The following is a 26,814-nucleotide window of genomic DNA, read 5'->3' on the forward strand; positions in this document are numbered from 1 at the left end:
TGTGCTGCAGAGCAGTTGCTGTACAGGAAAGGAGGCAGCTGCCTGCCCTCCAGAGCAGACACAGGCTGGGAGCTTCCCTGGGATGGTGGGAGATGAGGTTTGCAGCTTTCCAGGATGTTGGGGAAGATGAATCAGGGAAACTTTATAAATCTAATCGCTTAGCAAAAGATTCTGAAAATATGAAACCTATAATTGAAATAGAAATGAAAGCTTACTTTGAGTTGTAGAATACTTAGTCTTAGTTACTATAGAACCTGAAAACAATAGCCTAGCTAGCTGAAGGAGAATCCCTTTTGATTGAACAATACCTTTCTGCTGGCTGAGGGATCCAAAGGTCAATGTAGCAAAACAGAAAAGTCTAAAGAGTAGTTTTTAGAGTTTAAAATATAACACAGTATGGTAATATAGTAGTTCTTATAGGCTGTATGTAGATTCTATAGGATTTTGTGTCTTGTGTTGGTCAGTCACTGAAAATTAGAATATTCATCACAAAAGAAGATATAATGTATTGTAACAAGGACCTCGCTCTCTTACCCTTCCTCTTCCCCCTGCTCTTGCTCTCTCCTGCTCTCTTCCCCCCGCCCTTTGCTCTCTCGCTCCCTTCTCTCTCAGCTCTCACCCTGCTGTTCTCTCTCCCTCTCTCTTTGGGACTTCAGCCGAGGCTGGTGGCTGAAGGCAAGGCCCTTTTACCCACGACCCTTGCAATAAACCCACATGTTCTAGAATATCTCAGGTCAGCAGCATTCCTTGTCCCAGCCGTCCGCGGATTCACCTACACCAGGATAGTAAGGGAATGGAGTTTGGGTCTCCCACTACTGGGAAGAGTTTTTTGTTCTCCAGGCTGTTACTCAAATACACATACCAACACAAGAACCCCCATCTTGGAAAAAAACCCCTAATCAACTCTCTGTTACTCTGGCCACAGGATGTCTTGAACATACCCTGAGAATAAACCCCTCAGCAATCTAGATTTTAGGTGTGCTCAGAGTGGGGAAATGGAAGCCATGCACAGGAGAAGCTCTCAGCATTCAGGGAGCTTTAAGGGTAAAAGTGAAGTGCCTGGGAAGCAAAGGCTCATCACTGGTTGGGAGGCAACTGTGTATATACTGATATATATACAGGAATTGTTCCAAACAGTGTAACCTTTTATAGAAGTGTGGGTATTCCACTATTGTCTTAAGGGTCACAGGAGAATTTGCATTTGTACAGTGTGAAATAATTGAAGGCTGGCTTGCTGAGATGACAAGTGCTTTCAGCAGCTTTCTCCACTGGCAGAGTGTTGAATGGTTCTCAACAGTGACTTGAAATGTTTTTTCCTGTGCATCTGAGTCCGTCCATAATTGCAGTGCAGGTATTTTACTGCTGTGACTGATAAAAGCATAGCATAACACAAATTATGCAGGCAGATTTTAAAATGACTGTGTGGTTTCGTGCAAGTTTGTTAACTTTTGATGCTGTTGGCTTAGGATGATGCACTGAACAGTCACTTGTCATGTACCCACAGCCCAAAACCCCACACAGGTTTTTGTGTGAAAAATTCATGCCCTGTATGTTGGACCAGCAGTTAAGTGGGTAGCTATAAATGCCTCTAGGGTGGGTTCTCTGTTGTAGGATGCAATACATTATTCATGGCACCAACCTGCCTTGGCAAGCTTAAATGTATTTCTAGCATTAACTCAGGTACATATCCAAATCCAGAAACTATATGTGACATAGCATCTACCACTTTGATCCAAGCACATCTTGCTAAGCCTCTCACATCTCTGTCAGTCACTTGGGAGGAGGGATGGGAATGGTTCACCTGAATGTTACTGGATATGAAATTTATTGTGGAAAAAGAATTTGTCTTTGGCTGTTGCTTTACTAATTTATCTTCATTCCAAATGGTAAACATGTTGGTAAATGTGAATAAAAAGACTCCAGAGTATAAATAATAAATGCTTCTTCCAGCTGTACTGAGTGCTTTATGTTTCTGAAATGATGCCAGTATTTTTTCTTTTGCTTTTAAATGGATTACATTGTTACACAGTACTATGCTCTCTGCTAGGCTCTGTGAAGGCCTTTATCTGTGTTCCTAAGTGTTGATTTTACATAATTACTAGCATAAAACATCATATGCTGCAAATTAAACACAAACAAATGAAATGAATATTCAGGGAATCCTTAGCAATTTGTAGTATTTTGAACAAGTGCAGATGTTTAGGAGTCTCTCAGTTCTTGACAAGTAATAGATGATTTTGTTTGAAATGTCTGAATTATGAATATATTTATGTGTTTCCTTGCTAGGATAAGGTTTGTGAATTTATCTTATCTGTATTATAATTATAACATTAAATCCACACAAATTCTCATAGTACATGAAATCAAAATATATCATTTCCTTCCACCCTGTTCCCTATTTCTAATGAAAAAATTGGAGGCACTGACTTACATTCCTTCAGAAGTCCTTTACTCCCTCCAGTTTGGCTTCCTGAATGTTTAAGATTCATGAAAGTGTATCTTGGGCACAAGACAAAGGTATAAATTAGCTATCCTTCATAATTCCTTTGAGAACCACAGGATGAATATGAGGTCCCCATTTGGGGGACAGACACTGACTTTTCTAACAGTGGAAAAGGTAATGCCTATCAGAAAAAAACATCAAGTGCAATCTTGGGAGCAAAGATCGAGTTAACCTTGGATTGTCCTGGCAGCTGCTGTAGTGTATTTTCTTTGTGTAGATCTGGGAGTGGGTCAACAGCAGAAAAGGCTCCTGTTAACACTGAACTTACAGAGCATCCAGACACATGGTATGGGGTTTCAGCAGTGCCTCAAAATAAAACCTTGGTCACTGCACATTTTAATACAGGATGGAAACAGAATTATTTGCCCAAAGTAGTCAGTTTGTACGACTCCTCTTTTCAGAAGTAACTTCCAGTTGAGGACTAGAAAATAGGTTTTATTGTCTGTCAGCAACCTGTTGAGATAGAGTTCAAAGGAAAGCATATAAAACCAGTGATAGATTCCTCTGCTGAAATGGTGTTTATTCTTTAGATGAAGGGAAAAGGTGTAAGAGAAATGTGCTGTGTTGGAGAATATTTTGAAACCAAGCCATAGCAGTCTTTAGCTTTTGCATGGTTTTCCTTTTTTAATGTGAATAAATCTATTGCTAAACCACTATCTACAATTTCTGTCCTGAATCCTCTCTGCTTTAACATGGATGAAATTCCAGTCAGGCTCTTTCCTTTCCTGAATACATGGTCATATAATATGACTCTGCATTAAACAGTATCTGCAGATAGAAATTTGATAGTGGCACGTTAAAGATTATTGTCCTGTGGAAGTAAATGAATATTTGGGCCATCTGTATCATGGGAAGTGTGATTAGGGCAAAAGTGCAAGAAGATTTTCAAAGAAGCCAAAGCTTCAATGGTGAATGGAGAATTTTAGCTGTCAGAAGGCATCTGATACAGAACTATACAATGAATTTAGAGCAGAGATTGATCACATTTCCTTTAAAAGAAATTTCCTGTCTCTGTTTTAGGTATAGGAAAATCTCATGAGGAATTGGTCCTACTTAGACTGCAGAATGAGGTGCTTAGCTGCTGTTTTTCTGTATTTGCTGCTCTCTGGACATGTATTGCCTCAGGCTGTTCATTCTCAGCTCGATAAGGCATTGAAGCTCACAATTTCTTATGCTCCTTTTGAGGGCAAATGTATTTGATCTCTACTTTGTGCAGTGCAGTGTTCTGGCCCTGTTTCATCATCATGAGTTAAATCCTCTTCAGACTCTTTCAAAACCTCAAAGTGCCTTGACACAGCAGAACTTTTGGGGCTGAACTCTATTGTGCAGCAGCAGCATGTCCCTGGCTCTCCCCAGCAGTTTTCCCCTCTCCAGCATGGGGAGGGCTGAAGAGCAGGCAGCTCCTGAGCTCTGTCTGAAGAGACCTCAAGAATGAGTGCAGGAATTACTGGAACCAAGTTGTAATTGTGGAATAAAACCACGCAGTCAATAGGCAAGGACAAGAAACTAATAGTCACCGAATCTGTGAACTCATTTAGGGTTTGGCTCAACAACTGCAGTAAATGGGAGCAGATGATAATCAGCTTGTGCACTGCTGGTGCAGAGGGTAATGAATGAACACTGCTGTTCTGGGGAGCCCTACTGAGGAGCAGCAGCATTTGGCCAGCTTGGCTTTGATTTCATTACAAGTGTCAGGCGCTTGTGTCTAGACTGGCGCTTTGGCAGCTAATTGATCTCTAGCATTTGATATGCTAATTATTTCTTTCATAATATGCTAATATGTGTACAGTGAAAAAGCAGCTTCTAAATGCTACGAGAATCTCAGAGGCATATTCGGAACTGGAAAGTAAGAGCTGGAAATCTTGATTTATGTCAGTACAATATACAAGTGACTGAAGGTTTCTAGTTGTGGGAATTTAGCTGGAAAATGAGAATGTTAAGACAGAAATTGTTTAGTCATATAATGACTGTACAGGGCATGTAGCAGGCTATCCTGCACAGCCCAAACAGAGAAAACTGGTGTGGATTAGGGAATATACTCCTCTGCCCAACACACTTTTTGCTGCTGCTATATGGACTTTTTTTTGTCAGTGATTTGGATGTCATAGTTTTTATCATATTTCCTGCAGGGAGAGACAGGAGAAAAAATAGTAGGGAAGCGTAATTGATTCACCTCCCAGTTCTCCTGGATGGATGTCATAGTTTTTTATCATATTTCCTGCAGTGAGAGAAAGAAAAACATAGTAGAGAAGTGTAGTTGAGTCACCTCCCAGTTCTCCTCCAGGGTAGGAGCTCTCTACATTATGACTACTTCTCCAGGCAACTGTTACTTGCTGGCTCTCTTAATTCCTACCATTTGACCATTCAAAACCTGATTAATTGTCTGTTTTCTGTTCATTCCCAAGTGGTTTTTGTCCTTTTCCTCTTTGGATTTGCTTCACCCTCTGAGTACTTTAAAATACAGTCTGATGAGTCTCAGTCATTACCTCTCTGAAGCTCCATGTGGAATTTTAATTGTATGTGTTCTTCAGGCTGTGACAGAAAGGAGCCATCAGGGAGTTTTCATACGCATTTCCTTTTGTCCATCTCCACCCAGATATTCTGAAAAATACTTCTATTAAATATGTGTTTGATAGGTTTGAAAGCTATCAAAGTAGGTTTGCTGAAAGGTAACTACTGAGGAACCCTCCAAGGACCCAGGATAGAGCTGGAAGCACACATTATTCACGCAGGACAAAGCCAGAGGCAGAAGCAGGATCCTTACTGACCCTTGGAGGTCAGCCACATTTGGCAATTGAACAATTTAATTTCATTAAATATTTTTGAAAGAAAGCTGGTACAGCTTTTGCATAGGCTAGTAGTGCCACTGAGTAGATAGTAATTGGATTACTAATATGTACTTAAAGTTTTAAATAATAGGGAAATGTCTGCTCTGTGTTTGGCTCCAGTCCCTGTCAGGAGATTAGATGAACACCTATCAAGTGTTATAAGTGCATGGGCAGACTGTGCAGCCAGTACTGGGAACAGATTCCTGCTATAATAAGTTTATCTCTCTGCTCAAAGCCCTAATCACCTTCTTGTTGACAAGAGAGAACTTCAATTTTATTCACAGGGGTATAAGAAACTCATTACTTAGCTCTGCAGACCAAACCAACCCAAATGAAATCACACTTTTTTTTTAAACAGCAAAGTGAGTGAACTGATTGATGAAAAAAGTCAGTGGAGCTGTTTTTACTGATGTCCAAAGCAACAAATCCAAATGCTTTCTTATGTCAAGAGATACTATGTACAGTTAAATTCAACCAACAAAATCCTGCAAATGGTGTGGAAGCACAATAGTGTTTTAGACAAAGACAGATACATTTTTATAATGGAATTTTGTGTATTATACTTAGTTTCACTTTGAGCTTCTTCAGAACTGATATGAAACTGGTAACAAATAAGAATTTCTCACCCTGGTACAAGTGTAGGTAATAAAAGCATCTGGTCCATCAATAGCATACATTCCTTCTTTTTTCAAAAATTTAAATTTCTTCACTTGCAAATCTGATTCTTGAGAGCAACAAGTATCTGAAGTTCTGAATTTCCCTCCTTAGCTGGGTTTCTTGAGGGAGTAGTTTTAATTGAAATTGGCAAAATGTAATTTTACATTAAAAGAAGGACTCCTTAATAAATCTTACTTGTGGCCCTTTGCTTCTGCTTCAGAATATGATTTCCAGGATCCACTCAAACCCTGGAGCAATAGACTTGAGAAATAATGTTTGGGATAAATTGTGGACTTTTTAGTCTTTTAGTCAAAGAATTCCACCTGGTTGAGACCATGTAGTTATACCATAACTGCCCCCTTGAGGCTTCATTGATGAGGCTAAAAACTGAGCCACTTCCATCTATATGCATAGTATATTACAAAAGCCACAGAAAGTAATGCCTTGATATGCTTGCAGTTTTTCCAAACATAGCACCCAGAGGTGTTACTGATGCAATTTTAACCAGGGACCTACTAGGACTGGCTGGATTGTTGAAATATACCTTAAATAAGAAAAGTAATTAAAATTTTAAGTGATTTGAATAATTAAATGTAGTGACTTCACTATAAAGGAACTTAACTGCTTCAGAAATATCATGTGAAGATAAACTGACTTAAAACAAAAGTGTTTTGAATGTTGAGTTGAACTTATTTTAGCCATGTTGGTGCCTCATGAGTTTGCTTTCCATAAATATCCTACACATTTTTAAGTGGGAAGGCCCACCAAAAAAAAAATCGTGGTGTAACCATTATTACCACAGCAATAATCTCCATAAGACACAGCATCCATGTGGAAGATTTGGTATTAAAAATTTCATCCCAACAAGAAAAAGGAAACATAACTTTGAAGAATTGTTTTGGTTTGAAAACAAACCGAGTGAGAGGCTCCAAGTCAGAAATACAATTTAATGAGAAGAAAAGGGGAAAAAATGAAATAAAATGAAATAAATGCAATAATACAAAAGACCACTGACAGAGTCAGAATATAACCTGATCAGGGTGATGGAAGCAGTCCAGGTGAGGTGGTCTTCCTGAAGCAGTGATCTTGTAGAAAAGGTCTGGTAGCTCTGGTCTTCTGAGAATCCCTTGTACTATCCCAAATCCCAGCTTATATCCAGGTGAGAATGCTTGACTCCTCCCCCTGGGCGGAGCATCTCCCAGTGGGATGATGAGTCATAGAGGAGGTCCTTGATGGCCCATTAAAGAGAGAGAGCTCCTCTAGGAGTTATCTATGAGTCATGCACAAGGCGTTGATGGGCCATTAACTGAAGATGGTGATAGAATACATCCTAAACTACAACCCAGGACAAGAATTAAGTTAGATGTGTCACTTGCAATGCTAAAAACATGGGGGAAAATTCTAAAAAGGACCTATGAATAAGTCAGTGAGGACAGAAAACCAATACTGCATGGCACCAGTGAATGGTCAGGAAAAAAGAAGCCACATGTAGAGGATGAATTCTGGATAAGTCTTATGTGTAGGAGAGCTAACAAATTAATGGAAGTATAAAGGGATATCAGCTAAACACGGAGAATTGTTCTCCAGAAAGCTCATGTGCTTTCCCATGCATATATCCCCTTCATATGCTTTATAATGGCTTTCAAATACCAACATGCCCTATTAAAATGGTAGCTCACACCCTCCCATCACTGTGCAAGGTGCTGTTTGGGATGCCAAACCCTCAGCAGCTGGATTAGTGGATTCCACCCAGTGGATTAATTAGAGGCTACTCTGTGGTGTGTGCAGAACATTCTGACAGCTCAGTGATGCACCTTGGATACATCAGCTTGTATTCTGCTAAGTGGAGTATTCCAAAATCATGTTCTCATGTGTGATTTTTAAGTTGTGCTTGAAGTTTTAAACTTCTCTCAACAAGAGCTTTCAGATACTCCAGGCCAGCTTCAGATAAATCAGAGACCTCTTCTCTGGCCCAGCTGAGCTTGGACCTACCCTGCCTTCCTTAGGTTGTGTGTTTAGGTTCATCAAACACCTGCTGAGAAATGTATATAATATACTGAGTTACTTTTAGAAGACTGGAGTGCCTCAGAATGAATAGCAGTAGGGAAATAAACCATGTTATGAACTCTCACCAAGAGACATAAGCCATGATTTTAGCTGGGCACAAGGATTGCTGAGTGGCCTTAGGAGGCAGCTCTGTCCTGGAGGTGGTGACTGATGACACACTCACTCAGGGGCTCATGCTCACCTCAGTGTTCACTGGGTTTGAATGACTACAGTTCAGAGATAAATACAGCCCCCCTTTTTGCACTGTTCCTCTGGACTTAGGTATCCTATTTGGCCCTATCCATGATTTTTGAACAAATGGAAAATAAAGACCTGCAATAATGAAAACTATGCCTCAGGAGAACAGTGCTGATGTGAGAGTGTACACATTCTGAATTTTGATCTGTAATATTTCCTCTATGCTGCTAAATATCTAATAAAATCTGCCCAACATTCTAAGCCACAAAGACCTATGCTGTAGATAAAAGGTCTTGATGGTGGTTGCTTTTTAAGTGGTTCTTACTGGGATAAGCTACTTGTCATAATCTGGAGCCCTCTGCTTGCTGCTCAGCAATCCTTTTGTATCCAAGTTCCCCTTCCTACCAGGATCAATCATTTTATTGAAGAGTCCCAGAGCTGGAGTCAGCAATGGTGTTTTCATGCAAGTTTTACCTTTTCTGAAACTGGAGGGAAAGTGTGGAGTAAATCTGATTTGTAATGAACCTCATTCACAGGAGCACTCTGCTTCTCCACAGCAGTGCTTCCACTTGTTCTCATTTGGTTTTACTGTATCTTTATAGACCCCAGGCATTAAGAGCTTGTATCAAATCTCTTCAGGGAAAGAAAGAAAAAATCAGTCACTAATAACTAATTCCACACTTGACCTTAACAGAAACATTACAACCTCTAACAAGAGTTAGATTTTTAATCATGAGAAGATCTTTAGTTTTCTCAGCAATTGGTTTCATCACTGTTGCACTGACTGTACCTTGTGGCTTGGCAAATGGAGAACAAGCCTGGTGACTGAGCCCAAAGCAGTTTTTTATAAAGCACAATACTGTGGTGCTTGCACAATGGCAACTGAGTCAAACAAGGTTTTAAAAAAATTTCCTTTATTTTGAGAATATTCCCATCAGGGGCTTTCATTCGTAGACAGTGTTTTGTGTAAGCATGACACAAACAACACTAAAAATTAAATGTGGATGCAAATTATTAAGTATTATTTTGCAGGAAAAAGGATGTTTTTCCTTTATCCATCGATTGGGGATGAGACTCCACAATCTCCTGGTTTTAAGAATCTCCCTCATGTGTCCCCAGCATGGTGATGGGAGATCCAGCCAGGCCCATCTGTAACTTGTGACACTTGTGACACGCTGCTGTGCCTGGTGCCTTGGACTTCCCAGCTCAAGCAGCCACCTACCCTTTTACCAGTGCTCTGACTGGGCTTTGGCACAATACCCAGCATCAGGATTTGAACTTACACTTTTGGATTTGTAGCGTTTCCTTGAGCAGCTCTGACACTAAGCCTGTTATCAGATCAAACAACAGAGAAGAAATTCCTTGGCTTATTTGGCTGTGGTGGCTCAATGGCTCTCTATTGAATTATTTGCCATTGGTCCAGAATAAAACACCACTGTACATCAGTTCCTGTGTGCTGAATGACTTCGTGTCATAATTTCTGGAAGGTATCTGGGCGAAGTCACGTTACAAGCTAAGGTGGTTCTCTGACTTCTACCCTTAAAATTTTTACAGTCTATGAAATATTATTGTACTCCCATAATCACAAATAGAAAATATTTTGGTGTGTGATTAATAATTCACAGAGTTACAGGGAAAATAGATGACTAAGGCCCTTAGCATTGTACAACCTGATTGGATTTTGATGTACAGACATCTAATTATTTGGAAATGTAAGTGCTCTGCTTTATCTTTGCTTCTCATTATCACTAACATTTTGGATAGTTTTATGAGAGCCTCGATTTCTCTAATCCCCAGTTGTTTTTTAATAATTTCATATAGAAGGGCTTTAGCTTCATAAGAAATGCTGCAAAAATGATCTTTAGTTAAACCTGCGAAGTGTAAAAATCCTCTGTCGAAGCAGATGTACAACATTTCCACTGTTAATATCTCTTTGGCCTTTAATCCTATTTTCTGGTTTCTGTGAGCGCTGACAGTTAACTCAAGTTTCAATCAAACCTCGACAAATAGGATTTTTTCCTGCCCTACAGTCGGCTAGTCAGACAGCCAGTGATTTTTTTCACACTGTTCAGAGACTCATTAGACCTTTGTTCAGACTGGCTACGGCACAGCAAGCATGTAGAACCCACTCTTTCATAGTCCACAATATTTTTCACAGGCTCAAGATTAAGGTTTTATAGGCAAAATATTTTCCATTTGATTTGAAAATTAAAGCTATGTAATTTGCAAGTGCAAAATTTTGACATTCCTTGAAGAATGAAAACATTGAAGTGGGACCTGTTTCACAAATTAATTAATGCCATTCAATTAATGATACCTGAAATGTTGCTAAGCACTTGAATGCAAAGGGCTGAAAATTTTAACGCTGTGTTATTGCTATTTCAGTGTATGTTTTCTAATGAATACCCATTGGTCTGCAAAGAAAGAAATTTACTTTGTGACATCATTTCATGATGGCACATTGTGTAAAAGATACTGAGAAAACCAATTAAATGTAAAATTACCAATGAATTTAGATATTAGATAATAGAAATTTAGATGGCAATAACATCATCACAGTACTTGGTATTTGTATTTAATGTCAGTGGGGAGTTAGCTGAGTACTATAAAACACACAGAAAATGGCCATCACTTCCCCAAAGGTCTTGTCACCTTAAATGATGAAAAGATGACAGATTAAACCAAAATGGAACTGGGCAAGTGGCAGGAGGGGTAAGGTAAATCTGTTATGAGCATTAAAATAAAATAAAATAAAGTAAAATAAAATAATTAAGATCTACCTCACTTAAAATATGATTGCAGCCCTGCCAAATAGGGTTAGTACAATGACAGGTAAATGCATTGCTGACAATAAACATCTAATTTTTTTTGACTGGTTAACTCATCTCACACTCAAGCACCTCTTAGTGCAAATCACCTTACCCGAGCCAGGGGATGAAATACCCTGCAAGGGTCAACAGTGGAGCTGCTCCTGAAGCCCAAACACTTCACCATCTCACTGCTGGTGTAAATAAACTAATTTCCAGATTCACTATCAAATCTGGCCCCAGGTGTTTAGTCTGAAGCATGGTGCAGCATCCTTAGCTAAAGTTGTTATATAACCCTTTATTTTGTAATCTTCCTGTGTCAGTCTTCTTCCATCTGTGCACATTCGAGTTTCTTGCAAAAACTACCTCCACAGACAATGACTTTTTTTTTCCCCCCCTTGGCCTACCAGAGCTTCATGCATCCTCTCCAGGTATCATTACTTTGTCACACTCATTAGAACTTGAAATGAAACCTATTGAGGTGACTTAACATCATCTCAGAACACCTGGTGCTTTGGCATTTCACGTGTCCTATGGGTCATGACATAATAGCAGTTCTAATTGTCAGTCACAGAGCGAGGTACAAAAATAGTGAGCTGAGAAGGGAAGTCCCTGGTGGGAGAACTGAAGGTTCTCACTCTGCATCTGACAGAACTGAGAAACCAACTCACCCCCATGAAAGACTGGGCTGCTTCTATAGCAATGTTCTGTAATGGAAATGCACAGAAAGATGTTCTGCCTTTCGTCCTGGATTTCTAATCTCTCATGTATTCTTTTCTCTCTTCTTTTGTCACAAGGTGGGTACATTACATTCTATTCTGTGGATCATAGCTCTAAATCCAAGGGTGTATTTCTGTACTAAAAATATAGTTAAGGTAACATATGCCTGTGAGTGTTTGTGAGCATGTGTGTGAGTGTTTGAATGACTAGTAAAAACATGTATTTTTGGTTAGTATAACTGTGTCATGAGGGAAAGAACTAAGACATTTCTAATACCACAGTAACAGTGATTGGTCAAGGGGCACAATTTTCCACCCAGCCACAGGGAAACTATTCACTTGCTACTGGACTTAAAAATTTGCAGAACTGGAAAGATTTCAAGGGACTGGTGTAAGCTTATTGCCTCTAGAACCCTCCCAAAGTACGGGCTGTAATAATTGTCCATACTGCAGTATTTGGAGATAGAGCAGGAGGCACTTTCTCCTGCTCCTGTGCAAAGCACTGAGACACCTGCAATGGAGGATAATGGTTCAGCTCCTGCTCTGAGAGCAAGAGTCCATGTGGGAAGTGGTGTTAATGGAGTCTGCAGAGAGGAGATGCCTCTCACGTGCGACAGAAAGAAATATCATCTTTTCACAGCAGCATCTTACTCTTCGAAAACACCAGATCTAAGTGGACTTAGAATTTTGAAAAGAAACTTGAGCAAAAAAGATCCTGATCTGAACATATCAGGAGCATTTGATACATTGCAAGACATTTAGTATGCATGCAGACTTTATCTCTAGACAAATTCTGTGGTTTGTCTTGCTCTTGGAATTGGACAAAATTCACACATTTTCAGGGAGATGTGCTTTAATAATAATCAGATAATAAAGGTGAAGCTCTCAGGCTTTGTTCTCCATGTAACTAACCTATTTCACTTCTCAGACGTATTTCTGGGCCTGACATTTTGGGCTAAATGCCTGCAGAGCACAGGAAGGGAATAGGTCCTGCAGTGGCTGCCCTGCTGTCTTGCTGGTTGGTGAGCAGTGTCAGGGTGACAGGCAGCCTGTGTGTATTCCCACAAAGCCTCCTGTTCCTGTCCTTTAGCCACCAGCAGCATATGGGAATGCTGGAGGCAGTAAGCTCTCTTTTAAGTCCCTGATGTGCTTTGAAAGTTCCTGCAGTGCATCTCTCTGACAAAGTTAGCTTTTTTTCACTGTGAGTTTTGTTGTCCTTCTGCTAGGAGGAAGATCATCCAAATTAATGCTTCTCAGAAAAGTGATGTATCATTTAAATGATCTAGAGAAATCCTGAATTTATTCAGATCAATGGAAAAAAAACCCATTGGCTTAAAAGGGAATATATTGTTCATTTATGATTTTCATAGATCAGCCTAAGATATGGAAAGAAAAAGGGAGAATGCCTCTTAACAGTTGGTTTCTTCTAATATTCTATTTTATCAATAAAAACTATGTAAAATGGGAATATAAAGAGCTCCTAAAGTGTGTTGAAAAAATCCTCATCCTGCAATATTCCTGGATGACTTTTAGCTTCTGCAGGCAAACCAGTTTCCTATCTTTTCCTGTAACTGGTTAATTGCCTCTCTTCCTCCTGCTATATTACTATATAGAAATATATTACTATATTTCCTGGTAGTATTATTTGCCAGATACCAAGTTTCTTGGAACACACTTAAAATTTTTGGAGTTCATTTTTTTTGGCACCTCTCTAATCTCTAAAGCCAGACGACTTTTATCCAGTCAGAAGCAAATATTAAAGAATAAATACAGAGTCAGATCATATCTGATTACTTCAGCAAACACATTAAAAAATACTGAAAAAATTGCATGATTTAAGGCTTCATTGCTGGTGAATAGTACTATAGGTAATAGAGTAAACAGCTAAACTTGTGATGGAAGAAATGCATTGATACATTTTGACAGTGATATATACTTAAGGACTGACACAAATGAAATATATATTTTTTAACCTTCTGGAAGATGTAAATGGCAGCCCAAGTAGCATTATCTTAGAAGAAAATGGAATAAATAAACTCAGAGAAAGTAGCTGATAAACACTTCTCTGATACAAATAATGAGCACCAAGTCCCATTGTGATGCACAGACATACAGGAGTAGACACATTTTGCCTGGTGTGAGTTTATAGTCTGAGAAATGCTAAGGAGATATAGAGAAACTAGACTTTCTTTTCAAATATCCCTTCTTACTGACAAAGTTGGACAACTGGCACTTTTGAAAATTTCTTTAGCTAGTTAAATGCCTAACTCCCATTACAGTAAGACCTGAATTTCTAAGTCATCTATAAAAATGACCTAAACCTGTATCTGTAGGTCTAGCTTAAGTCAGGCCTTTCAGATGTTTTAGGCCAATATTTTACTGAACATCTGGATAATAATGAGTGGAACAAACCTGAAATATCAAAAAATAAGAAGCCAATCTTTCTTTTAAAATCACTTGCACACTGCCTTTCATGTGCTTAAGCTACACCTTAAAATGAGGCACATTCTCCTAATTTACTTGGAAGTTTTTGCAAAATTGTGTTAGTGATCGTGGCCAGACAGGTTTGTGTTAACAAAGATCTATGTTAGATCCCCTCAATTCCAGACCTTCTTCCTAAACACAAGCCCTTTATATTATTGAAAATCCCAATGCATGTTACAGACACTGAAGTTCCTGGTGTTAGACACTCCAGTTAGGCATCAAAGACAGAGAGCAGCTAGCATGCAAGTGGTGCTTCCAAAGAGAATAAAGCCCTTTTGAAAGCAATAGAAACTGTCAAAGTTAAATTAAAAATTAAAACTCCATTCTGTGGGCTGCTGACACACTAGGCTGCCTGACAGCCACAGAGCCAGAAGTTTCAAAAACCTCTCAAATGTAACTGTAAGTTGCCCATGCTCTCTGTGCTTCCCCCTCTAACCCAATCAACCCTCATCCTACAGTGAAATATCATCACAGTGCCTATGAACTGATCATCTTGGTCGTGAGGAAAAAACCCCATCCTTTTAAAAATATCTTGAGTGATCAAGTATTCAGCTAGCTGATGCTTTAGCATGTGATGTATTGATGTAAAAATGATAGACTTTCTCAGAATTTTAATGATTTATTATTTATGATAATGTACTGCTGCATGCCAGTCTCTCAAAATGAAGATTTATATGGCCTTCAACATGAAAAAACACTGCCTACAGTCACAAGAAGTGTTTCAATAAATTATTACATGTGTTAAATTTAAGTCTTAGAATCTGCAAGTAGGATAAAATGGGGTAATTCATATTGTTTGGGTTCATAGAGTCATAGAATCATAGAATATCCTGAGTTGCAAAGGACCCACAGGGATGATGGAAATCCAGCTCCTGCCCAGGAGAGCTCTTACAATCCCCTGCAATCCCACCCTGTGCCTGAGAGCTTTGTCCAGGTGCTTGCTGAGCTCTGTTGGGCCGGTGCTGTGACCATTGCCGTGGGGAACCTCCAGTGCCAAACACCCTGGGAGTGAAATTTTTTTTTTCCTGATATCCAGCCTGAGGCTCTCCTGATACAGCTCCAGCCATTCCCTCGGCTCCTGTCCCTGATCACAGGGAGCAGAGATTGGAGCTGCCCCTCAGTGAGGTGTCCCCCAGTCTCCTCCAGGCTGAACACACCAAGTGTCCTCAGCTGCTCCTCCTGCTGCCTCCCCTGCAGACCCTTCCCCATCCTCGTGCCTCCTTTGGACATTCTTTGTTAGTTTAAAGTCTTTTTAATGTCGTGGTGCCCATTAATGCACACAGGACTCGAGGGGAGGCTGCACCAGCACAGGGCAAGGCAATCGCCTCCTTTTTGTTCTGAAAGCACTGAAGTACCACAGCAAAATATTGAGGATAGTGAGAAGCACAATGGATGATACCTGTCTTTCCTTGTGTCCTCCACATTTATACCCCATTGTGTGGTAACTGTCATTTCTGAGTGTCTTTGTTGGGATTCTTTCCTGTTTTACTGGCCTCCCCTGTCAAGAAGAAACAGTAGAGTAATAAAGGACAATACTTCTGTTGTCATGAGCAATTTACCATCATATACCTTACAGAACTCTGAAAGTCAGATGTTTATTGCTTGCTGCTGCTTGTGTTACTCCTCAGCTTGTCTGAATTAAGAGATCATGACAAAAATCTATCTATAATTAAGCAGAACCTTCAAGCTATACATTGCTTGAATTCAAAAGGATGCCATGCCTTCATCACTGTCATGCATTCACTCAAAACCTGTTTGGGATCAGTTCTGAATTAAAATCAAGATCAGGAGTTATTTTGAAGTAGTGTGAGGTTACTTGCACAGGATGCCATCATAATTCATATTTCAAAGGGTAGAATCAAGCTGCATAAAGCAATTGACTACTGTTTTCCTACAGGCTAAATCCAACATTTTATTATTATTTTATTACTTTTTTCATACCACTTCATATGAAATTTGGGAGAAATGAGCTGCAATGAAATAGAGATGGGACTGATTAATCTTACATGTAGAGCAATAATTCTAGTACATTTTTCTGTACAAAGTTTGACATTTCTTTGACTTCTGTGGACTGGAAAGACCCCGTGTTGACAGGTGAGGGGTTCCTGGTGTGTTTGCATGGTCGTCCTCAGCGCAGCGTCCAGAATTTTAATCAGCCAAGTGATGAAGACACGACATGCTGTTGTTTTCCACAGGAGTTCAACATCTAACCAGGCATTAGTCAGAGCCTCTGCACTCAGTGAGTATGCTTTCATTCATCCAGGAAGCAGCAGAGTCTCCTGAGATCTGGTTTCCAGACAAAGGGAGTTCAGACAGAAATCGGAGCTTCTGGTTACATTTTGAACTCTGCCTGCCCCCGGTGTTCTCTCCCCTTGAATAAGCAATAGGAGCTGCATCTCACTCATTTGGCTGAACAGAGGCTGCAGTTCCCTTTGACTTGTGTGACTTTAAACAGGACATTGCTAGAAGAATTGAAAAAATAAGCTTGACTCCATGAAACCGTCAGATTGAACTGTCCCTGTGGCACACACTCCTGGAAACTTGTTAATTCATTACGCAACAAAGCATGCTGACTGAAAATAAAGCTAAAATTATTTTCAATTAAATATTCTTTATTCTTTATTTTTATTCATTATTATTTTAACTGTTATGTATTTCATAGTAGGAGTTACTCACCCTATGGTAAAACGTCTTATATCTCCATATATAAACTTCGTAAAAATCTGAAATTCTACTCAAAGGTTTGGGAGTCCTAAGAGCAGCCTCTGCTGATGCATAAGGAAATTGTTTCTCAGTTTTTCCAGTGGGGGTAAGAATTTTTAGTGCATATGCACAAGTTTGTAAGAACTATTCAGTGTTTGTTTGTCACTTGGAAAATATAAAAACCTTCACGGATTATAAATTTAAAGTAACTCGAGTAAATAAGAGGATTAGAATTAAAAATATTGGATGCCACAAACAATATAGCTGAAACCACAATCGTCTTATGGTCCAACAATAGAATTATGGCACTCTAATGAGTAAGATGTCCCTATCTCCTTCCCCTCCATAATAAATGTGAATACTGATGCACAGCTTGAACCGCTCCCGTTTTTCTGACGGCATTATCTAGTAGCCCAAAGAGCAGGTCCAGGCCGGCCGTTTGGCAGGCTGCGCTGGCAGCAGTGTGGGCAGGGAATGGAGGGGAAGGGACAATCCCATTGTTCGGCCCTGCTTGGAGCCCCTCGAGATGCTGGCTCCGGTTCTGACCCGCTCAATAGCAGACAGACACTGACACGCCGGAGCGGCAGAGGCCACGGCGGTGGATGGAGCGGGCTGTTGAGGACAGGGCACACGGGGATGGAGCGGACCGGGGCCAGAGCGGCCGGGACCGGGGACACGGGGCACGGCGCGGCCCCGCCGCGGGCTCCGCTGGCCCCGGACCGCTCCGGCCCCGCCCCGCCTGACGTCACACCGCCCGCAGCCAACCAGCGCGCGCGGCGCCAGCCCGGCCCCGCCCCCCGCGCGTTTGATGCCCATAAAGCCCGCGGCCGGCCACGGCAGCAGAAGCGACGTGAGGGGAACCGGACGGGGCGGACGGCGCGGGGCGGCGGGACCCGCTCCTGGCACCGCCGAGCGGGCGCTCCGCTCGCCAGCCGGGATGCTGCTCGTGGCCGCCGGGCTCCTGCTCGCCGTAGCTGCGAGCGGGCGGGGGTCGCCGGCCGGGGATCAGGAGAGCCCGCCGGGCAGCCGCTTCGTGTGCACCTCGCTGCCGCTGGACGCCGCCGGCGCGGGCTGCCCGCTGCCCCCCGTACCCATGCAGGGCGGCGCGCTGTCCCCCGAGGAGGAGCTCAAAGCCACGGTGCTGCAGCTGCGGGAGACCGTCCTGCAGCAGAAGGAGACCATCGGGAGCCAGCGGGAGGCCATCCGGGAGCTCACCGGCAAGCTGAGCCGCTGCGAGGGCACTGACGGCAAGTCCGCCGCGGGGGCGTGGAAGAACGAGGTGGGCAAGGGCAAGGACACCATGGGCGACCTGCCCCGTGACCCGGCGCAGGTCATCGACCAGCTGAGCCGCACCATGCAGACCCTGAAGGACCGCCTGGAGAGCCTGGAGGTAGGGCCCCGAGCCGCCTCACGTCTGGGGGCACTTCGGGCAGGAGCCGTGCCCGAATCCCCCCGGCCACGGGCCCGAACCGGCCCAGCCCGGGGGCCGGCGGCTCGCTTTGGCTTGTCGTGTTCTCTTGGTCATTCCTCTCCTCTCTTTATTGGTAAAACCCTCTCAGGGACTGCTCTTGAATGTGTTCTCCCACTGCCGTGGGGGGGAGATTATGGTTTCCCTGCTTGTCATCAGCTTAGGTTTTGTATTAATAATGTGTAAATCTCTCTTTCTGGGGATGTGACTTTTGTGGTTTGAGGTACGGAGCTGACGTCTTGGGCAGTAAGACCTCGGCATATGGTGCTGAACAGGCCAGTGGTAATGAGGAGATTGTGTTGGGCAGATGGTGCAGATAAGATGATGTACTCGAGGCTGACACAGAATAAAAAGAACCTGATTCTGTGCGCCTCTGAACAGAAAGGGGATTTGGTCCGAGCCCACCGATAAGTGATTTCCACGAGCCTTTGGACAGTGCCCATGGTTTGAGTGCTGCTCATGGAAATGTTTCATAGCGAGGAGTCTCACAGGGTTTGTGCTCGTGTTTTGCATTTTACACCCTGAAAGCCTCACGTGTGTGCTGCTGCCGTCCTCCAGTCAGTGCTGATGTGAGCATGGCGAGGAACTTCTGAAAGGCTGTTCTGAGTGCTGCCTTGCAAGTGCAGTTTTGAATGAGCTGTTAGTATTGCATCCTTTTGTTACTACTGCTGTCTTTCTGAAGCATTCTTTTTAGCGTTGTAGAAGAGAAACTCCTCTAGAATAACATGGTAGGTGGAAATGTTGATTTTTTTAGTATCTTTAACGATACCAGTGTTACTTAAGAGTGTGAGGTGCCTCTTTTTTTAGTTTGAATGAGAATGCTTTCACTGACTAATACTTGAATTGATCTAAAGAGCATCTTATTTGGTAAATCTGCTTTCAAAGTAACTGAATTTTTTAATCTAAAATGAAGTGATAGTTTTCCTGTTTCCTTAGGTTGGCCGTGTCACTAACAGGAAGCAAAGCAAAAATTAACCGATGTGCCACATGTATGCATAGTAATAGAAGTACATCAGACCTGCTCCCTACATTGATTGTATTGAACTTAAATGTATGAAAACTCCTTCATATAAAGAGCTGGAAACCTCTAACAAAAGCGCCCTTTTAGTTCAGGACCTGTTAAGCTACAGTGCTGATAAAAGCACCGAGCATGACAAACGCTAAAAAGCAATACCCGTTCTGTACTTGCTGGACAGCTCCACGATCTTTGCTTTCCTCCTCTGAGCCGGGACCGCGTCTGCATTTCGCAGTTTCTGTTTCAGGGCATGACAGCTGTTTTCCCCCCCTCTGCTCTCCCTCCAGCACCAGCTCCGAGCCAACGTGTCCTATGCAGCCCTGCCCAGTGACCTGCGGGAGCTGCTGCAGCGGCGCCTCGGGGACCTGGAGCGCCAGCTCCTGAGCAAAGTGGCCGAGCTGGAGGACGAGAAGTCTCTGCTGCACAACGAGACCTCAGCACACCGGCAGAAGACAGAGACAGCCTTGAACGCCTTGCTAGAAAGAGTGTCTGAATTAGAGAAAGGTAATTGTTCGGAATCTAAGTGCTTCCTCATCCTGATTAGTGCTGTTTACTCCTTCCTTCCAGAGCAGTAGACTAAATGTGGGCCTTGAGGGAAAGGCATTAAGGTACTGGACTAAATAGTAGGTGACGGTGCAAATACTTGGATTTTCCTTTCTCTTTTATCTCAGGCTTCTTGCTTGACAGGCAGTTGCCTGGCTTTGGCTTCCTCTCTTAATTTGGCATGTGTGGGTGGCTAGGATGAAACTCTTAGTGTTTGTGGGATGGAAAGATCTGTAAGGAGGCAAGTGGAGATAGGAATAACTATGGCATGGGTGTAAATAGCTACGTAATGTCAAGCATACATCTGAGTAGAGCCGCCTTTATTTGGACTTAGAGTCATATGGGCTAAATTTAATTAGCACAACTACCTTTAATATAATGAGTTACATTTTATACCTGCTTTGTTTCCTGCTGCTTTGGAAGTATTGATGGTGGCCTTTGCTTTTGTTACTGGTTGTGACTTCGGGTAACTGCAGATACTTGAATTATGCTCTACTCTAAGCCTACAGCCTTCAGAGTTTACAGTAGATTACACATGGTCCACTGGGGGACACTCTCGTAATCCTAGTCATTCATTCAGGTTCTTTACTTAATTATTACTGAAATCTCCCTGCTTGAGCAGAATCTGTTTATTTGAATTGCAAATGTCTGTGGAAGTGACCTAAAACACAGAACTCCTTCTGTATTGACTGTATACGTGTACAGAGTGGACTGTATAGGGCTGGGGTTGCAGTAAATATCACTGCCCAATCCTTAAATGATTTTCCAAGGTGAATAACTCTCTGCTTAAAAGCAGCTTAATGGACATGCCTTCCAAATAGTACGAACATGCATATCTCATGAATTTAGAAATGCATCCTAATGGACCCCTGTGTGTAATACTGTATCTATTCTTTCCTCTAAAAAGAGTGAAGGAGGGGAAAAGGAAAGGAAGAAAATGATTTTCTGCTGGCTCTGTCTTTTAGTATTGCCTGAGAGCCAAGATTAAGCCTACTCTGCAGCTAAAGTTATGGAGAATTAGTGGCCTGTTAATGTCTTATGAGTCAAGTATAGATAGTCCTTGTCTCTGAAAGATGTGACTCATATCAGAAAGAGAGAGTGGTGGGAGAACAAGAATGTGTAATTCAGTTAGGCTAAAAATAACCTGTTCCCACCTTTATTTTTTTATGTGGGGAGTGAGGGCTGTCTTAAGTCTTTGGGGAACTGAAGAATTTGGGACAAGAACCAAGATACAGTCTTTCTTTTACTTGTATAACTTGCTTCTTGCTCTCTATTACTGAACAGCTTAGCTGTTCTGCTTCCTCTGCCAAATCAAAGTGAGTCTAATAATGATGAAAGAACTTATTTTTTTGTGCTTTAAATACAGACAATATTTGATCTTGCCAATATTAGATAGTATTTCTGTTGTGCTTTTAAATAAAGGGCAGTATTGTTTAGCATTTCTTCCCTACAACTAACCAGAGTGTCCTCATTCTCCTGAGACTAAACAGAGGGGGAAAAAAAACCTTTGAGGTGGCACTGTAAGCATTGGATTTTGTCTGCAGTTGTGACAGCTTTTAGTTGCCAGTGGAGCAGAAGAGTTTAAAACTTGTATAGCTGTTGTGGTTCCCAAAGTTTTCTGTTAATTTCTTCACTGGTTGTCTCCATTGATAGAAGATGATGCAGGAGGTATAATCCTCCAAACAGCAGTGCCTGGACTTCAGTGTGATTCCCAGCTTTGCTGGAGGTACAGACAGATCATTTACTATGTCTAAACCTATTTGCTCCATCTCTGAAAAGGAAAAACAGTATTTCTTCCCCATCTAGCCCCAGAATAATAGCTCTTTTAATGGGGTATGTTTCTGTTTTTTCTGTGTGGGATTGCTTGTAGCAGCCTAATGGAGGTTTTTCAGTATTAACCCTAAGACCCTGCTGTCTGGTGGTTTTCATTTGCTTACCTTTTAGAACATTCCAGGTCTCTAAAGTTCCTCAAGACAGATTCAAGCAAAAGAGAAGCTTTTTCTTCTCCCACCCCCTCATTCTGTGAAAAATGCAGCCAAAACACTTCAGTTGGTTCTGAGATGGGGAACTGAGAGAATGCCAATGGTTTAAAAAATACATATGAGAATTGTGGCAACCTTTTGTGACAACAGCTTTTCATTTGGACTGGAGTGTGAAGTTCGGCAAGGAGATTGAATTTGTTCCAGGAATGTGAGCAAAGGAAATGAGTGAGACTCAGAAGAACAGGCAGTTAAAAAGTTGAGGGTAGAATTACTGCGGAACTGTGGGGTTCAATTTGTGGCACAATGTGAGATTTATTTCTTAATACTTCTAGAACAATTACTTATGAGCATCTACAATCAACTATATGATCCAGAGTATTGCAACTTCAGAAAGTTTTGGTCTAAAAGGTTCTCAATTTTGTAAGCATGTCTCAGAATATCTCACTGGTTTTTTATCACTTTTTTAGAAAAAGCTAAATAAAAATTTCTGCTTTTATATTAAATCAAGTGTCTAATCTTCCCATAGTTTGCAGCTTGATGTTGCATTTTTAATTCAGATCACTTTGAACTCTTCAGATTTTGTCCTGTTCAGTTAGTTGATGGGACAGAAATCAGTTCTACTAAATGTAGCTGCTTTCTGGACTGTGTCAGCTCAGTCTTATTTCAAATTTGCTGCTCAAAATGTGAGTGTTAATCTGTTTGCTAGCCTGAGATCTTAGCACAGGGATCCTCCTTGTGTAGCAGGAGTAGGGAAAGAAATCCTGGCTGTGAAGCACTGTGATGCTCTAATAATGAACATAGCAGAGAATCCATTTTACTGACACTAAATATCTTTTAAACCAGTTTGAATTGTTTGAAATAGGGAGGCCTCCAGCCATAAACTAGGCAATGAAAAAATTTGCCTTAGCATCTATTCTTTTGCTCTGGATGAGAAGAAATAAACTAAATAATTATCACAAAAGGATAAAATTTATTTGCATTTTTGTGTGCAGCAAAATCAACATTCAGTAAATACTACTTCAATATACCTTTTTCCTGTACCTCTCTAAAGTGATTAGAGCCAAAGATTATCAATCTCAATTGTCTTAGCCTGAATTACCAATGCATTGTTTTGCTTGATGTTAAGGTTTGTTTTTTTTTCTCTCCATGTGATTGTAGGTAACAGTGCATTTAAGTCACCTGATGAGTTCAAGGTGTCCCTCCCTCTCCGCACAAACTACCTGTATGGGAAGATCAAGAAGACCCTGCCAGAGCTCTATGCTTTCACTGTGTGCTTGTGGCTGAGGTCCAGTGCCTCTCCTGGCATTGGCACTCCCTTCTCCTACGCTGTTCCTGGGCAGGCCAATGAGATTGTCCTCATAGAATGGGGCAATAATCCAATTGAGCTGCTCATTAATGACAAGGTGAGACTTGATGAGCTCTTTGTTGCTGGCATAACCAGAACAAGGCCTGACCCCCTGGTACCTGCACTGACTCCTGCCTTCCCTCTGGCAGAAGCCTTTGAGGTGGTGCTCTCTGCTTCTCTGCTGTCCCCTGGCCGATTGCAAGTTCACAAAAGCAGCTGAAACAGAAGTCAAACTGTACAGATATTTCTGTGTTGAGACCAAGCAGCTTGACAATAGATGTGCACACACTTGTGTTGCTTGAAGTTAGAAGCAGGTCTTGGCTTTTTGTTTTGCCTTTTTTAATGAAACACAAGTGAAATTTGAAGCCAACTATTGCAAGACTTGTGAGATCTAAGCCAGAGATCTATTTCTATCTTTCTAATTGTAGAAGTTACAAATGTTAAATGAATTTTTTGCAGAAGATGGAGAGCAAAAGGCTTGCCATATAATGGTCTGGTTTTGTTATGCTTAGCTACTGAACATCAGTTTAAATACAAATTTTCAGATTTCAGTTACAACTGCTTCATACTATTGATGGTTTCTGACAAGCTTGAAGAAAATATTGAAACTTGTCATTAAACCAGTATTTAAATGCCTCCTTTCTCCCCACCCTCAGTTGAATTTCCTGGTAACTCTGAGGGATCAGGTGTTTGCTACACACTCAGATGGTTCATCTTGAGGCTGATTATGGACTTTTAACTGTCCTATCATCCTGCCAAATCAATAACCAATTTTTTTAATGGTTTGTGGAAGAGAAGCAAACCTGAGTCTGCTTATGTTTAGCAATAACTTTTTTTCTCTTCAATATTATGTCTGTAATATCAATATTCTGTGAGGCTTTTATTTCTTCCACATCACAGCCCTCCATAGCCCCCTGCACTTCTCTTGATGTTGACCTGAGAAGGTTTTCAGATCAAACTCCCAAAGATGCATAATTCTCTTTCTTGTGGGGTCTAGAACCACAAATTCCCCTGGTAGCAGTCAGATTCATTTGTCACAGTTGTTACTGCAAATGGTGCTGGCAAACCCCAGATTTTAAGAGAAATTTAACATGAGCACTGGATGGAATCTCACTAAGCACTAAGATTTAAACAAATGCCACAGGTTAATGTGCAGGGTGGGGGTTGGTCTCTTCTCCCAAGCAACAGGCAACAGAAAAAGAGGAAATGGCCACAAGTTGTGCCAGGGGAAGTTTTAATTGGATATGAGGAGAAATTTCTTCACTGAGAGGGTTGCAAAGCACTGGAACAGGCTGCACAGGGCAGAAAGTGGAGTCACCATTCTGCAGGTTTTTAAAGGAGGTGTACTGCTGGGTTAATGATTGCACTCTGTGGTCTTGGAGGGATATTCCAGCCTAAATCATTTTATGCTCCTGTGGAATCCTACAGAGTAGGATGTGGACTAACTCCTGCCTCTGTAAAGTTTTTGCTTTTGAGGATGGGGTAAATACTGTTCCTCTTTACATATTGAGCTTAAACTGCTGGATTTGGGTTGCCATATATGTTTTTCTGGATTTCGTAGGTTGCTCAGCTCCCTCTCTTCATCAGTGATGGAAAATGGCATCATATCTGCATAACGTGGACAACCAGAGATGGAATGTGGGAAGCTTTTCAGGATGGAGAGAAGCTTGGCACTGGGGAGAATCTTGCTCCTTGGCATCCAATTAAACCTGGAGGTGTCTTGATCCTGGGTCAGGAACAGGTGAGTGAATGACAGGGTGCTCCAAGGTTTAAACAAAATCAAAACTCCCCAAACAAACAAGAGCTGTGAGAATTTCTCTGTTAAACACTTGGTCCTGTTGTATACAGTGTCAGAAAGACTGAAACAAGGCAACAAATACTTAATGAAATCACACGTTGCTATATTTATTTCACTTATTAAATACTCAGAATATTCATGGTGGGGTTAAGAATAAGTCCTTTTAGAATATTGAAAAAAAACCCAAACCCAGAGGATTTTGAAGCTTGCCTTTCTAGTTAACATCTTGTAAGTATTAATTGTGTGGCTCTTGGCTTCACAATGTTTCTCTACCTATGTTATACATTTACTAAAAGAAGCAAATATTGTAACAAGTAGTAGGAAATAGCCTTTCTTCAGGATTCCCAGGTTCACAGCTGGAACTATGAAAAATGAGTTTTGTCTTGATATTGATGCTACTAGCTACTTACCCATGACATAAATGGCAAGTTCAGTATCCTAATGCACTCTGCAGAGTAGATGCTCCAGCTCACTAGTGAGTGTTTGGAAGGTTTCCTTTATCTCTGCCTGCACTGTGCTGGCTTCTGTCCTGTGCTATCAGCTCCATGTCATTGTGATCACCAAAAATGAGTGATTTCTGTCCTTGGGTACTGAGTGGAGCAAGCAAACACTTCTAGGCTTATGCAGTGGCAGTTTGATTCACTCATTTGTTACAACCAGACAAAGCCTGGGTATTTAGATCCAAAGATCTCATCTCACAGTCTCTGCAGACAATTGGGCAAAGGCTGCAGTTATGGCTTAATCTATAGCCATAAAGCTTTCAGGGTAACCTTACACATCTGTGCAGTTCTTGCAGGAGCTGTCCTGTGCTAAGCTTGCACAGTGGCTCTTAAATTGATCTCAAAGTTTAAAGCTGCCTTCCTGCTCTACTGCTTGAGGGCAAGGTTGGTTATGTGTAGCCTTTTTGTGGTGTTTTGCAGTCACCACTGTTTGCCCCCTGTTGTTTTGACACAATTCAGGTTGGAGCTTGCCACTGAATGCTTTGTTCAGTGTAGCCCTTCTAGAAACTTGAATTTGTTCACCTGTGACCTAACTCTGCACTTCTCTCTAGCAGTGGGGCTGGGTGGGGAGGGACTTCAAGTTTGAGGAAGAAAATGTCAAAATAACCTTCTCATCTAATCCTAAATCTTGTGTGCCTAAAGGACACAGTAGGAGGAAGATTTGATGCAACTCAAGCCTTTGTTGGGGAGATGAGCCAGTTCAATATATGGGACAGGGTCTTAAAAGCTGAAGACATCATGAATATTGCCAACTGCTCCATCAACATGCCTGGCAACATCATCCCCTGGGTGGATAACAACGTGGATGTGTTTGGAGGTGCTACTAAATGGCCTGTGGAGACTTGTGAGGAGCGTCTGCTTGACTTGTAGCTGTGATCACTTCCCATCCAAGTGCCCCCTTTAGTAGGACAATCTTCTGTGCAATCTGAAGCACTTATTTTTCTCCTTGCCCTTCCCCAGTCTTAACTCCTTGAAAGAATAATAATAATAAAAAAAGAGTAAACTGCCTCAGTGCAAAGATAGCTGCTAGTTTGGGGCACTGAGCCTGGCTATGAAAGGAGCACTTCTTGGCTAGGGCAGCCCTTGCTTTCTTATGGCCTGATCCAAAAATGTGCTTTGGCCTGAGCTCAGACCATCAGTTCTTCCACAGTGAGGGAGAACAGTGTGCACACTTCACTCCTGTCCCTGATAATGTGCAGTGCTGACAGCACCAGGATT

General features: G+C 41.6%; 1 protein-coding gene and 1 long non-coding RNA gene across 2 annotated transcripts in view; one reads left to right on the forward strand and one right to left on the reverse strand.

Moving 5' to 3' along the window:
- Positions 1 to 26,814, reverse strand: part of LOC136367873 (uncharacterized) — a 505,302-nt gene that overhangs the window by 68,312 nt on the left and 410,176 nt on the right. The window lies entirely within an intron of this gene.
- Positions 17,867 to 26,578, forward strand: NPTX2 (neuronal pentraxin 2). Its single transcript, XM_066329689.1, has 5 exons — positions 17,867 to 18,335; positions 19,716 to 19,932; positions 23,112 to 23,356; positions 24,860 to 25,039; positions 26,239 to 26,578. Exons 1-5 carry the CDS (start codon positions 17,883 to 17,885, stop codon positions 26,464 to 26,466), a joined length of 1,323 nt encoding a protein of 440 aa, XP_066185786.1. The 5' UTR covers positions 17,867 to 17,882; the 3' UTR covers positions 26,467 to 26,578.

Source organism: Sylvia atricapilla, chromosome 15 (genome assembly GCF_009819655.1).
Source record: "Sylvia atricapilla isolate bSylAtr1 chromosome 15, bSylAtr1.pri, whole genome shotgun sequence".
Lineage (NCBI taxonomy): Eukaryota > Metazoa > Chordata > Aves > Passeriformes > Sylviidae > Sylvia > Sylvia atricapilla.